We start from the raw sequence: 12,853 nt of genomic DNA on the forward strand, positions 1-12,853 counted from the left end.
TTTGTTGATATACATTAATTTGTTCACCCAATAGACATTTTTCTTAAAAGGCTATTCTATTCATGATACTGCGCTTAATGTGAAAACAAATGAGATAGGCCATCAATGTACTTATAATCTAAAGGGGTATAGGGGAATACATATACACAAAAAGGCCTTAAAAAAGAGAGGAATGAGTGCTAAAGAGAATCTAGGCAGTACGTAAGAGAATTTTGGGGAGAAGAATTTCACTTAATGGTACAGGAAGATTTGGGAAGGATTCATGAAGGAAGTAGCAAATGAATTGGGACTAAAAAAATAAAAGGAATGATTTCAACAGAATGGAATTGTAAAAAGGGAAGGGACAATCTATAGCAGGCATGAGGCATGACATTAGCAAAAGAAGAGAGAACAGAGATGTCATGATGAGAACAGGAAATGGAGAAAGGTCTAGTTTAAATGAAACATATGGTATGTGAAAGGGCATGACACACAGAAAGTAATATTGAAAAGAGATTGTGAAGGGCCTTAAACTCCAGGATCGGGGATTTCTATGTTGGTCTTTAGGAAGTGAGGAGTCACTAAAGGTTATTATTGTTTTCTGTTTCTTTGTTTTTAATAAAGGAGTGACATGCCTTAGAAATGATGCCTTAGAAAGATCACTTAGGTGGCAGTATGAAGAGAAGAGAAAGAATGGAGATATAAAGGCTGACTAGAAGCATATTACAATAGTTTATATGAGAAAAGATGGGAACTTAGAGGAGGGTACAGATTAGGAGTAGTTTGAGAGGTAGGAGAACCCAGAAAATATTATGTCCCTAAAGCCAAGGAATGAATGAGAAATAGGATGAGGTGGTCTACAGTTTCAAATACTGCAGAGTTGTCAACATGGTAAGGATTGAAGAATGGCTCCTTGATTTAAAGACAAGAGGGCATTGGAGACCATTGAGAAAATAGTTCCAGTAGAGTATTAAGGGTAGAAGCAAAATTGTTACAGGTTAAAGGGTGTGGGATTGGGGAAGAAGGTGGCACATTTCAAGGTGCTACCTCAAAACATGTTTTATTCCTGAAAGGGGGGGGGCAGTATTCCAAGGAGGAAAAACATGAGGGCAAAGCTGGAGAAGGGATACTATGCCTCGGGTTATGTCTTCATGTTCAGGCTTCTGCTTCTCTAATCTAGGGGACCCTTCATTTTCTTAATGTTTTGCCCTGTTAGGATTGTCAAAGTTTCCTGAAGACCAGAGAAGAGTGGGGAAGAGAGTGTGAAGAGACATAGGTATTTCACAAGCTATCCTTCATGGATGGACAGCCATTGTGTTTGAAGTAACATCAACGTATCTATCGAGGTGTCCGAGTATAAGGGCAAGGATAGGTATAGAGAGGAAAACTGAGCAAAATATCGAGCTATTTAAGAAAAGATTCCAAGGCACTGAAGTGTTGGGCAAAAGACATTGGGAGAGTAACAGGGGGAAGGAGTTTTTGACTAGGGAACCCGCAATCTGGAAGGGAAGAAATTTTATCACTGGAGGAAAGTGTGTTCTGCCTCTTTTCTTGTATCCATTCCCCTGAATTAGCATTTAGAGACAGAATTCCCAGACAGTCTCTGCTAGGTCTGCTGTAAGGCTGCTGATAGATATAGCAAGGAGAATGAGAAAGGGAATTGATAAGTCTTGTTGAACAGTCAGGTTCCTTTCCAACTGCAAAATTCTGATTCTATCAGTATGATTGCTTGGAGAGTTACATAGGGTTTCTGTGGGTTCCAGGACAATGTAAGTAGTCCAAAAGTCAAGATTTTAGTTTCTTACTAGAAAGATAGAGCAATGATACAGATCACCAGGCCCAACTAGCTTGTGTGTATGGGGGTGGGGAGGGTGTTGGGGGAAGAATTTGTAGGCAAATCAAACTTACGTCACCCACAAAAACCATCATACAGACAAAATTTATCTGTCTTAGCAAAACTGATTAAATAATGAACAAAAACAGCTTCATTTTATGTGTACATACATTAATGAATGTGGATTTTAAAAAAATCATATCTTGAGAATGGAAGGTGTTTTTTATTTTTTAATCAGGGCCAAAATCAGACTATAGATATTTGCTTTATAGATTATTGCTTCTTCCTAACACATTTAAACTAGCCCAATATTTCACTACAGTAATATAACTTTTTATTTTCTGCTTTTTTCTGTTCTGATTAACAGATTAAGAAGTCCCCAATTGTATCAACCAATGTCTCTACCTACTAAGTTACCATTCCAAATTTTGCTTCCAGGAAGACAGTATTTTTAATCTATTGCTTCTAGATAATAACTTCTTCAGAATATTTCTTTTAGAAATGAATTATTTCAAGGGGGAAAAAACAAGCCTGCTAGCCTAGGGCTATTCCTTCTGTGAGTTAATATAACTATAGTATCTTTGTAAGCAATAGCTTTTTCCATATGGCTTCACCTCCAGAAAAAAATTATTTCACTTTTTCAACTCCGTTTTAAAACTTCTCTTGACTTCTTGCCTACATGATATATAGGTTATGGCTGAGTGATAGATGCAGGAAGGTAAAGGTTACTGGCCAGAAGTCAAAGGCCTGGAACTAAAGAACTTATAGTTAGATAGTGAATGCTCTGTCAGTAGGGAGACATTAAGCAAAGTAAATAAGGGCACAGGAATATAATATAATATTGTATTAGGTTCTGGGGGAATAACCAGGAAAAAAAACAGAAATAAAATCCAAGAAAATATATATGTGTATACATATATGTATACATGTACATAAATATGTTTATATCTATCTATATCTGTATCTATCCATCTATCTATCTATCTATCTATCTATCTATCTATATCTATATATGAATAGAACCAAAGAGCTGAGCTGACTGGAGGAAAATACAATAAAATCAGACCAAGGCAAAAGAGCCATACAAATTTCAAAACAGAACTGAAAAGACAGAAGTGGAGATTAAGAAAAAGATAAAAGTATATGAATCTCAGTCATAGTAGAAAAAAGTTCAAAAGGTTTGCTTAGGAACCAGGTATGTCTGGTAGAGAAGTGACTGGGAAAAGAAACAGATATGGAATGATGGGAAAAGTTAGATATGGAAGGCCATGAGGCCCATCCTTTCAATCAGTCCTGGCAGGGACCAATAATGAAGTATTACAGCTTCAAAAGGGTCAATCATAATAGGAATTATGGCTAGTGATACATGCTCCCATTCTGTACTTGAAATCCTGGTACTAGTTGGCATCTTGCTAACCTTTCTCTTTGTATTTTTTTTAATTGAAAATCTGGAGATGAACTGCAGTGATTTCCAGATCCTCAAGTTGACTATCAATGGAAGAGACTGTAATACATGGAATGCTGGGGGCAGGGCAGGGCAGAAAGGCAGTAGAATACTGGATCTAGAGTCTGGAAGACCTAAGTTCAGATTCAGCCTTATATACTTACTAGCTGTGTGACCCTAGGCAAGTCACTTAATCCTGTTTACCTCCATTTCATCATCTGTAAAATAAGCTAGAGATAAACCACTCCAGTATCTTTGCCAGGATGGGTCACAGAGAGAGGGACATGACTGAAAAAAAGACTGAATGACAACAGTGTGTTTGTATGTATGTATATATAAGTGTGTGTGTGTGTGTGTGTGTGTGTGTGTATACATACATATATATGGGGGAGGAGGAGGAGGAGGAGAAGGAGGAGGAGGAGGAGGGAGGGAGAGAGAGAGAGAGAGAGAGAGTTGTCTTCCTATTAGTTTGCGAGTTTCTAGGGACTGTTTTTTCCTTCTTTTTGAATCCCCAGTGGTTAGCACAGTACCTGGCACATAGTAGGTGCTTAATAAATATCTGTTAATTAAATCATTGATTTTATGAGCAAAGACTACACATTTTCAAATGCTGACTGACATAACATTGAGTGAGAGAGCAGCAAAAATATCAGGGGACCAGCAGTTCAGAGATTAATACCATGGACTAGTCTTACACTTTTCCATGAATGGGATAGATAAAATTGAACAACCAAGACTGAAAAGCATGTAGCTGAAATGAAGAATACAGAAATACATGAAGCTTGGTCATGGTAGAGACAAGATGCAATATTATTAAGGAGTGTTGGCCCAAGGTTTCTTTTTGGTGAAGTGGTTGGTTATGAGAGACATGTCTGTTTTCTTCTAAAATACAGTATCTAATAAGACAATCTAGGGTGTAGATAATGACCTCAGAATTTTTCAAGGTTGCTTATAAAGCACAGATAAATTGAAAAATGAAAAAAAAATAGATTAGAAAATGGGCCCAGTTCTTTAACCACCCTTTAAGGAGTAGAATTCTAAAATCTGTTTCATGACTATAAATGTACTCAGTATTTCCTCTATAAATTATACTTTTTAAAATAGAAAGAAGAATCTCATACTTTTGAGCCTTTATGCTTTATATTTTTCAGTCTATTTTATTTATTTTCCTGATTTTTTTCTTAAAATTAATGACTAAGTGATATTAAAGATTATAAATTCAAAAATGAATCAACCTTAGAGATCATCTAGTCTACCTTTTCATCTTAAATGTGAGGAAAATGAGGCCCACAGAGACTGAGTGTCTTGTCCAAGGTAGCACAAGTAATAAGTAGCAGGTTCAGGATTAGAACCTTTATTTTCTGACAACAAATCTAGGACTCTTCCCACTGTACCATTAAACACTCTTAATAGAGCTTGTATCTAAGAAATAGAGAGATGAAAAATAACTCACTAAAAATGTTAATTCCTTCCATAGAAACACATTTAGGCTACTGTACCCAAAGGGTCCTTCTTATCTGATTTACAGCTGAAATCTATTATATATATTTTTTCCTCCATCACAGTGTCAGGGAGGGGTTGGTGGTCCTTGAAATCATTTCTATCCCATGTGTTTGTAGAGAATAGTCACTTAAAATGCTATTTAAATCAATTCACTCATTGATCTAGTCTCATGCATTATTATTTTTTTATTTCTGAACTTAAACACAAAAAAAAGAAGACCATTTTTTCAAAGGACATAATAAATTCTATCTCTTATTTTCAAAACTATGCTGCCTCTTTCTTGTGCCTCCTTCTGTATTTCCTTCTGGATTTTTTTTAAACTTTCACTAGCTCCCCTTTATTTGGCATCATTATTGCTACTCCCTCTCCTATCTATGCCCCCCTTCAGTTAAAACTACAAGAAAGAGAAAACATTGTAACAAATAAGCAAAAAGCAAAAGAAATATACACAATTGTCCTGTCCAAAAATGTGTGTCTTTTTTCTCACCTTGCATCCATCACATCTCTGTAAGGAGGTACGTCATGTGTGTCATCATAACCTGATGATTTCATTGATCAGAATTCTAAGTTTTTCAATTTTTTAAAAAATTTTTTTCAAAGTTGTTTTGCGGTGTTATCTGGGTACAAATTGTTCTCCTGATTGCAATCACTTCACTTTGCATCAGCGCACACTACCAAGGGTTCTCTGATATCATCTCTTTGAAGTTTTTTAGAGCTTAATAACATTCTATTACATTCATGTACAAGGTTTTGTTCAGCAATTCCTCAATTGATGGTTGTATTCTTAGCCTCTAGCTGCTTATGTTCTCATTTAAACTATTTGTTCTTCTTCCAATTCTTTCCTCTGAAAATTTTCTTTTCATTTTTAAATCTCTTGCTGCATTTCTTCTAGGTTACTTACACAGTACCTCAGAAATTTTTTTTCTTTTGAACTCCTGCTTGTAGTTAAGGAGTTAAACATTTCTCTATTGCGGGGGAATCTCTAGATCTGCAATAGTATTTGAAATGTTTGGACTATTCATTGGTATACTCATCTCTCCAGCTTTAGTTTTTGAACTGAATTTGCATGGCAGGGCAGGCCCTGCCCTATTCTGTACTTCTGGGGAAAACAGTCAGCTTTGCTTGGTCTTCCCCCTCACAACCGGGGTTCCTGCATTGATCTCCACATCTACATGCCGCATTCTCTTGGATATTTTGGGTCCTTTATGACTTCTCAGGACAAAGTGCTGAGTACCTTGACCTGAGATGTCTTGATTACTGTTACTTACCAGGGATTTCACAGGAATTTTTGATCACTCTTGGGTTTTCTCAGGGAAGCCCTCTACTACCCACACATAGAGTTAGAGGCCAGATGTGTTTCTGGTCCATCTCTGGTCATGCTAGAAGGCTACTAGCTTGATTATCTGCCTTGGCTTTCATTTTGTTAGTTGCCCCCTTTCCTAATTCCTTTGAGTTTCTTGCAATCATGGAGTGAAATAAGTCTCAGTTTCTCTTTCATCTTATTCCTAATCAATGTTTAGACTGGTGCAAATTTCAGATTTTTGCTATATCAGATATCACTTATCTGAACTGCCTGCCTCCCATTCAGGCAGCATCCTAGGCTAGAAGACAAATTTGGGAAAGTGTCAGTTATAGTCAATAATAATTGCCCCCACATATTTTTGTGTGTAACTTTGACTTTTTTATTCTTTTTACTTCTCTGCCATGTTCAATTTAAAATAGGCTCTATCTATAGCTATATATTCAAAAATTAAATGAAAACATGGACTAAAAATGAAGTTTATTTTTCTTTAAGTGACAGTTCATTTTGTGAAGCCAATCTATATTTTTGACATTCAATTTTTGAGCCTCAGTAAGACTAAATCATTCACTCTGTAATATCTACTCTGGACATATTTCTATATTTGAAGTAAACTTTGTGAGAAAGAAGGTTAATTATTCTGAACTGAACATGTCTAACAGTACTCAAAGAAATAAGTGAAAAGTTGAAAGAGAGGGGCAGCTGAGAGGGAGACAAAGGAAAATAAGAATATTAAGCAAAAGAAATCAAGACACAATTGCAGACCACCAACCTGCTGGCAAATATGGTCCCACTGAGCATTAAGTTCTTTTAAATCTGCTTGAACTTTGGAAGCAAACTGTGGCTCTGCTTCATTCTTTATCTTCTCCCCAACTTCATTGACACTGATTAAACTTGGGTGGATTGTCTGGATATCATTTACTAAAACCTAAAGAAAAAAAAGTTGTTTATTTTTTGATTAGTACCACAAATGAAAAATGATTTGAAAAAAACGCAACTAGGCAACATAGTTTAGTGAAAAGAATACTAAGACTTGAAGTTAAGAGGACTTAGGTTCAAATCTCACTTCTGACTCGTATTAGGTGTTTTTGTTGCTGTTCAGTCACATCCAATTCTTTGTGACCCCATGGACCATAGCACATTAATGCTGACCATGGAGTTTTCCGGGCAAAGATAACCAGAGTGATTTGCCATTTCCTTGTCCAGTGTATAAAGGCAAACAGAGGTCGAGTGACTTGCCCAAAGTCACATAGCTAGTAAGTTACTAAGGCTAGATTTGAACTCAAGTCTTCCCAACTCCAAGCCCAGCACTCTATCCACTTGTAATGGCAAGCAAAGTGGGATTTTTTGTTTTGCTCCCATTTCTTTTGGAGTTCTAGTTCTTCTCAGCAGGAAGGTAATCAAGTGCCTTTGATTGAAACTTACTTTTGTTTGAATCAAGAGTCTTTGATGACCTGCTTAATCAACAAGAACGCCTAAGTCACACGAGTCTGAGTCACATTGGTTGACCCTGAAGAAGTGTATATATACTCTAAGGTTAGCATTTTGCTTGGGGCTCACTCATTGGAAGAGTGTTGGTGTGGAAACTCTGGGTAGCCATTAAGGAAGCCCACCGCCCCCACTCTCCTTTGAAAACTCACATGCTGGTGCTTCTCTCTCTGGTAACTATGTATGTGTAGCTTTGGTCAGACAACTAGAAGCCTATCTATTGATTTGTGTTATTTGCTCTGTTTATATTTTCTCTCTTTGTAATTTCTGTTCATATTTGCTCTGAAGTTCAGGTTACTGACTTTTTCCCCTGGACTAAGTGAATTATATATGTATGCTTGATTAAAATGAGATTATAAACCCCTTAAAGTTGCTTTCCTTAGAAAAGCAGATCAAAGAACCTGTGCTAGCAGCCCTCCTGTGTGCTGGTGTTGTTGGCCTTACACAGCCATGGTAGCTGCAAGTAACATTGTTGTTACACCACTGAGCCACCTAGGTGCCTCTATTAGCTGTTCTGCTTTGGGGAAATTACTTAAATTCTTTGAGCCTCATTCTTCTCATCTGTAATACATGTAGCACCTGCCTCAAAGATATGTTCTGTGAATCAAATGGGATGATATATTTAAAGTACTTTGTAAACTTTAAAACAATATATAATCAATTTCTTTAAATTTAAGATGTGTATTAGAAAACCAGTATTACAAAAGTGACATGATTTTATTATCTTCCTGGTCTTGGAATTTAACTGAAAAATATTTTGATTATTAACAAAAGAAAAATAATATAGGATTTCTGCTTTGAGAAAAAACATTTAAAAATAGTGATTCAAATTTATCTTACTATTAGGACTTATATTCACATAAACTAACATAAATTCTGATCTGAGAGATAGTGAGACAAAGTGCGACTTAGTGTGAGAAAACCTGGGTCCAAGTTCAAGCTGTGATATTAACCATAATTTAGATTCCAAGTATGTATTTCTTCATTTATAAAATGGGGATGATCGTACTTATACTATCTAACTACTTGACAGGTTAAACCCTAATCAAAATATCAATGTGACTTTTTAGTCTGTTACTTTTTATTTGGAAAAGGTCTGGAATTTCAAACAAAAAGAATATTACAGCAAGTGTTTTTATAGAAATAGATAAGTGAGTTTATATTTCATAAACTTTTCCCAGGCACTATTAAGTTTTGCAAACACAAAAGAGAATGGAGGGAGCAAGCCATAGTGACTAGAAAGGTGGACTCAGAGCCAGGAAGACCTGGGTTTTAAGTCCTGTTTCTGACTCATGTTGTCTGTGTGATGCTGGGTAAGTGACTTAACCTCTCAGGGTTCAAGGCAATTTTTTCAGACTGTAAGTTGCAGAAAAGCTGCTGACATACATTATTAGAGGTGATTTCCTCATCTGAGAATTCTCCATACTATGTTGCTATTCCTAACCTCCAATGGAAGCTGTCATCTTAATTCCCAATGGATTGTGGGCACAAAATATATAAGCTTTAACAAACACAAATGCATATACGTGTGTATGTATATATAATATCTCTGTGTATGCATAATTATATATATATACACATATATATATATATGTGTATATATATATATGGAGAGACAGAAACAGAGAGAGAGAGAGAGAGAGAGAGAGAGAGAGAGAGAGAGAGAGAACAAGACAAGAAATATGTAGGAGAGAGGACTGATTGATGATGACAGCTAGAATTTATACAATGCTTTAAGGTTTGCAAAGCCCTTTTCAAATGTTTTTTTTTATTTCTCATAACAATCCTGGCTTTATTAGCTCCATTTTATAGATAAGGAAATTAAACCAGAAGGAAATGTAATGACTAGCCTGAAGTGACAAGGCTAGTAATTGTCTGAGGTTAGGTTTTGAACTCAGGTCTTCCTGACTCCAAGTTCAGTACCTTATCCCCCACATCACCTCACTGCCTCATAATAATGTATTGTTATGATTCAAAAAATGACTCATAATGGTTTTTCCCTTTTACCTAAAACTGAATTTTAAAATGATATGTTATGAAAATTAGTCTGGGTCAAGTGAAGTTTGCATAAAGGGTATATGTAGGCATGGCAATTTCTCATTTTATACAACCAAATACTCTAGCATTTAAATAAATATTCCTTACTGTGCACTGCTCTAGCTGTTTTTCCAGAGCTTCTGAATCCCCAAGAGCTGGCCATTCCTCCTTCAGGAAAACATCGACTTCTGCCATCCATTTCCTCAGGGTTTTTATGTCATTCTGTAATTAGAGAAGCATTTTATGGTGTTATTGGAGCACCCACTGTTTCTCATACTATTTGTCGCTGAGATAGATTTCTGCACACTAGCACAGAATTTATTCTGAGAGTTGAAAAATGTCTACAACTACTTCTTTTGGAGAAAATCCTCTTTATTTAGACTATATTGTCACAGTCTAGTGTTTAACGTGGGAATAAGAATTCTGTTATTGTTAAAAACAAAAAAAAATGATTGTACGATGTAGTTTTATGATGCTATCATCAAGAATATTAAATCATTTTACCCTTTAGAACAAATTTAAGCTACAACATGTAGTGTTGCTAAGTGTGCCCCTATAGTACATGAAACAGATTATGAACAATAAACTCAATTCAATTGTGTCTTTATAGCTTCCCTTACCTGAACTTTCCATAAAATGTTTTCCAAATTTGATAGTGTCAATTTTCCCTCTGGCTTTAAACTGTCAATGCAAGATTTCATCATCTTAAAAGAAAAAGTATGCTATCTATATACCACTTCTCTGAGGAGCCGGGGGGTGAGGAACAGATGAGAGACTGCATATAGGCTTGTTCCCTGTGGCCTCAGTGGGCAGAACAAGAAGCCCTCAGACAAAGTTAGACAGGAGCAGATTCCAGACCAATTTAAAGAAAATGTCCTATAAATTATGAGCTTTCAAAAAATGTAAGGGGCTGCCTCAGGAGGTAGGTTCCAGCTTACTAGAGATTGTCAAGCAAAGGCTCAATGACCAATTGTCAAAGATGTGATAGAGAGAAAAGAAGAAAAGATTGAAGAAGAGATCAGATACATTTGGATTAGACAGCCTAAGGTTCCTTCCAAACCTGAGAGTCTGTGGATTCTTTTTTTTTTAATTCACAAGACACCTTCATTATTCCACATATTACTATCCTTTTTAACTTTTGCTTCCTTTTTAGTCACTTTACAAGCATGTTTTAAAAGCTTTTACAGTGTTAAAGCACATATGATTGTAAAATGTTAACCTTTATTTCCATGGTCTTTCATTTATTAATACTTTTGCCTTCTAAATCCCTCCTAAAAATCTTTTGATGAAGTGTCTGGTAACTCCCATAACCCTTATCAGCAAAGTTCCAGAGGGATCATTTTGGCTAAACCTCTTTGTGCATTTCAACGTATGTTGATCTCTTGGCTAGTTGTCTGGTGTTTTTGTTTTTGTTTTTAATCTTCTTATATCTAGATACTGTACTTTACTGCACCTTAGGATTGTTTTATATTTCTTCGGTGTCACATTACACATCAAAAATACTAACTAAAAATGACCAAAAAATAATGCTTCTGTATACAAAATATGTCAGAATAAAATTATTGCAGGGAATCTATGAATTTGTTACATATAGCTCTTTAAATATGCACATATTCAAATTTAATGTGATAGTAACAACACCGACTTTATTGCCTCTGTCCCCTTTTGAACTTCCTTCTGCTTTCTTTATGAGTATTTTAAAAAATAACTTGGTGATATTTTCTCCTCCTCCTCCTCCTCTTCCTTCACTATTATTATTTTTCAAATATCCCCCAACAGATGCCCATCTCTAGTAGGAGCAAGATTTGAATCTTTCTACCCAAGAAATTTGGATTAGATTTTCCTTAGAAGGTACTGAGACCACTTTAGATCATTCGTTGATGCAAGAGTCTATAGGTATAGAGTGCTGACATCACTTTCTAATAGCCTGAATACAAAGCAGCCGTAAGAAGCTCCAGGGACTGTTTGGCCAGTGGATCATGGTCCATAAGTCAGACTAGGAAGCTTCACTGAGCTAAATCAACTTAAGGCATCATCAATGCCTACCCTTCTTGAATAATCTCCTGCTAAGGCCAAGTAAATCCCTTATTATCTGTTGAATGACCTGTGGGTGTCTCATTTTTTTCCAATACCAAACCTAAACTACTGGGAGCCTGGCCTGAGTATGGCAACTCCCTGTCTCTTAAATAAAATCCCTGCTTTATAGCTCCCACAAAAGTGTGTTAATATTTTGCCCAAAAGGCTAATATATTTGCCATACAAATTATGGGTTTTAAGGAAACTAAGTTATAGTTTTATGGTGGGGGGTGAAATAAGCAACTGAAATCTTCTGTTACTTCAGAAGACATCTACAAGTTAAATAAACTTAAATAGAAAAGGAGGTCTATCAAAAACTAACTATCCATATTCTAAACTTCACTTTGGATTTTATAGTTTACATAAATTAGAATGGCCTTCACTGGTTAAAGAAAGCTATGAGTACCAAAATTTAGGTTCTTTTTAATAGCCCAACTAGCAAGTTTTAAAGCAACTAAATTCTATCATATGGTGTGGCAATAAAGTTGGGTTTATCATTGAAATATAAGCTTTCTACATTAACATTGGAAACAGATGACTTCATTTAGTCTTTTACTTAGAAAGTTCAAAATAAAACAATACTGATCATGGGTATAACAAAATGCAAACAAAAGATATGCAGTTTTCCCTAGACTTTCAATGGATCTTAATTTAAGAGAGTAGAAGAAAAGTAGAAGAAAGACTAAATTCCATACTTGCTCTTAAATGGGCATTAATATCCACTTATTAGTTTTTAAGGTAACCTAGCCTTCAAAACAATGTCTAACATTATGATAGAGGAAAGCAATCACAGTTATAATACTAATTTATATTATACAATAAGTTATGTTTTATAAACTTTACATACGTTATCTCAAATTTGTCTTGTCCTTATTTTTTTTCAAAATCTTATCATTCTAATTAATGTTTCTCATTCCATTTAGCATAACATGTTTTAACTTTTATTCACTTCAATTTACAGCCATTTCAATTCTAGGAATTGTTTTCGTGGATCAGAATAATGGATCCTAAAAATAAGAAAGGCAACATGATATAGATGAATGCACATTGGATTTGGAGCCGAACGATGTAGATGCAGATCCTGGCTCTGCAGTTGATTTTCTTTGTGACCCAGATTGTTCCTCTGTTTCCTGATTGATGATTTCTAAGGATGCTGCCACCCCTACAGTCATGACCTCACGAATATATCTTC

The 12,853-nt window shown here is 35.6% G+C and overlaps 1 protein-coding gene across 6 annotated transcripts in view; it reads right to left on the reverse strand.

The window, feature by feature from the left end:
* The window catches only part of DMD (dystrophin), a 1,925,924-nt gene that overhangs the window by 1,497,353 nt on the left and 415,718 nt on the right, over window positions 1–12,853 (reverse strand). For all 6 annotated transcript variants that reach the window (XM_036747778.1, XM_036747779.1, XM_036747772.1 and 3 more), the window contains 2 exons: window positions 9,694–9,807; window positions 6,833–6,988 (listed from right to left, as the gene is read on the reverse strand). In XM_036747778.1, the coding sequence (XP_036603673.1) occupies window positions 6,833–6,988; window positions 9,694–9,807 (270 nt within the window). The remainder of the gene's footprint in view (window positions 1–6,832; window positions 6,989–9,693; window positions 9,808–12,853) is intronic.

Source organism: Trichosurus vulpecula, chromosome 2 (genome assembly GCF_011100635.1).
Source record: "Trichosurus vulpecula isolate mTriVul1 chromosome 2, mTriVul1.pri, whole genome shotgun sequence".
Classification (NCBI taxonomy): Eukaryota; Metazoa; Chordata; class Mammalia; order Diprotodontia; family Phalangeridae; genus Trichosurus; species Trichosurus vulpecula.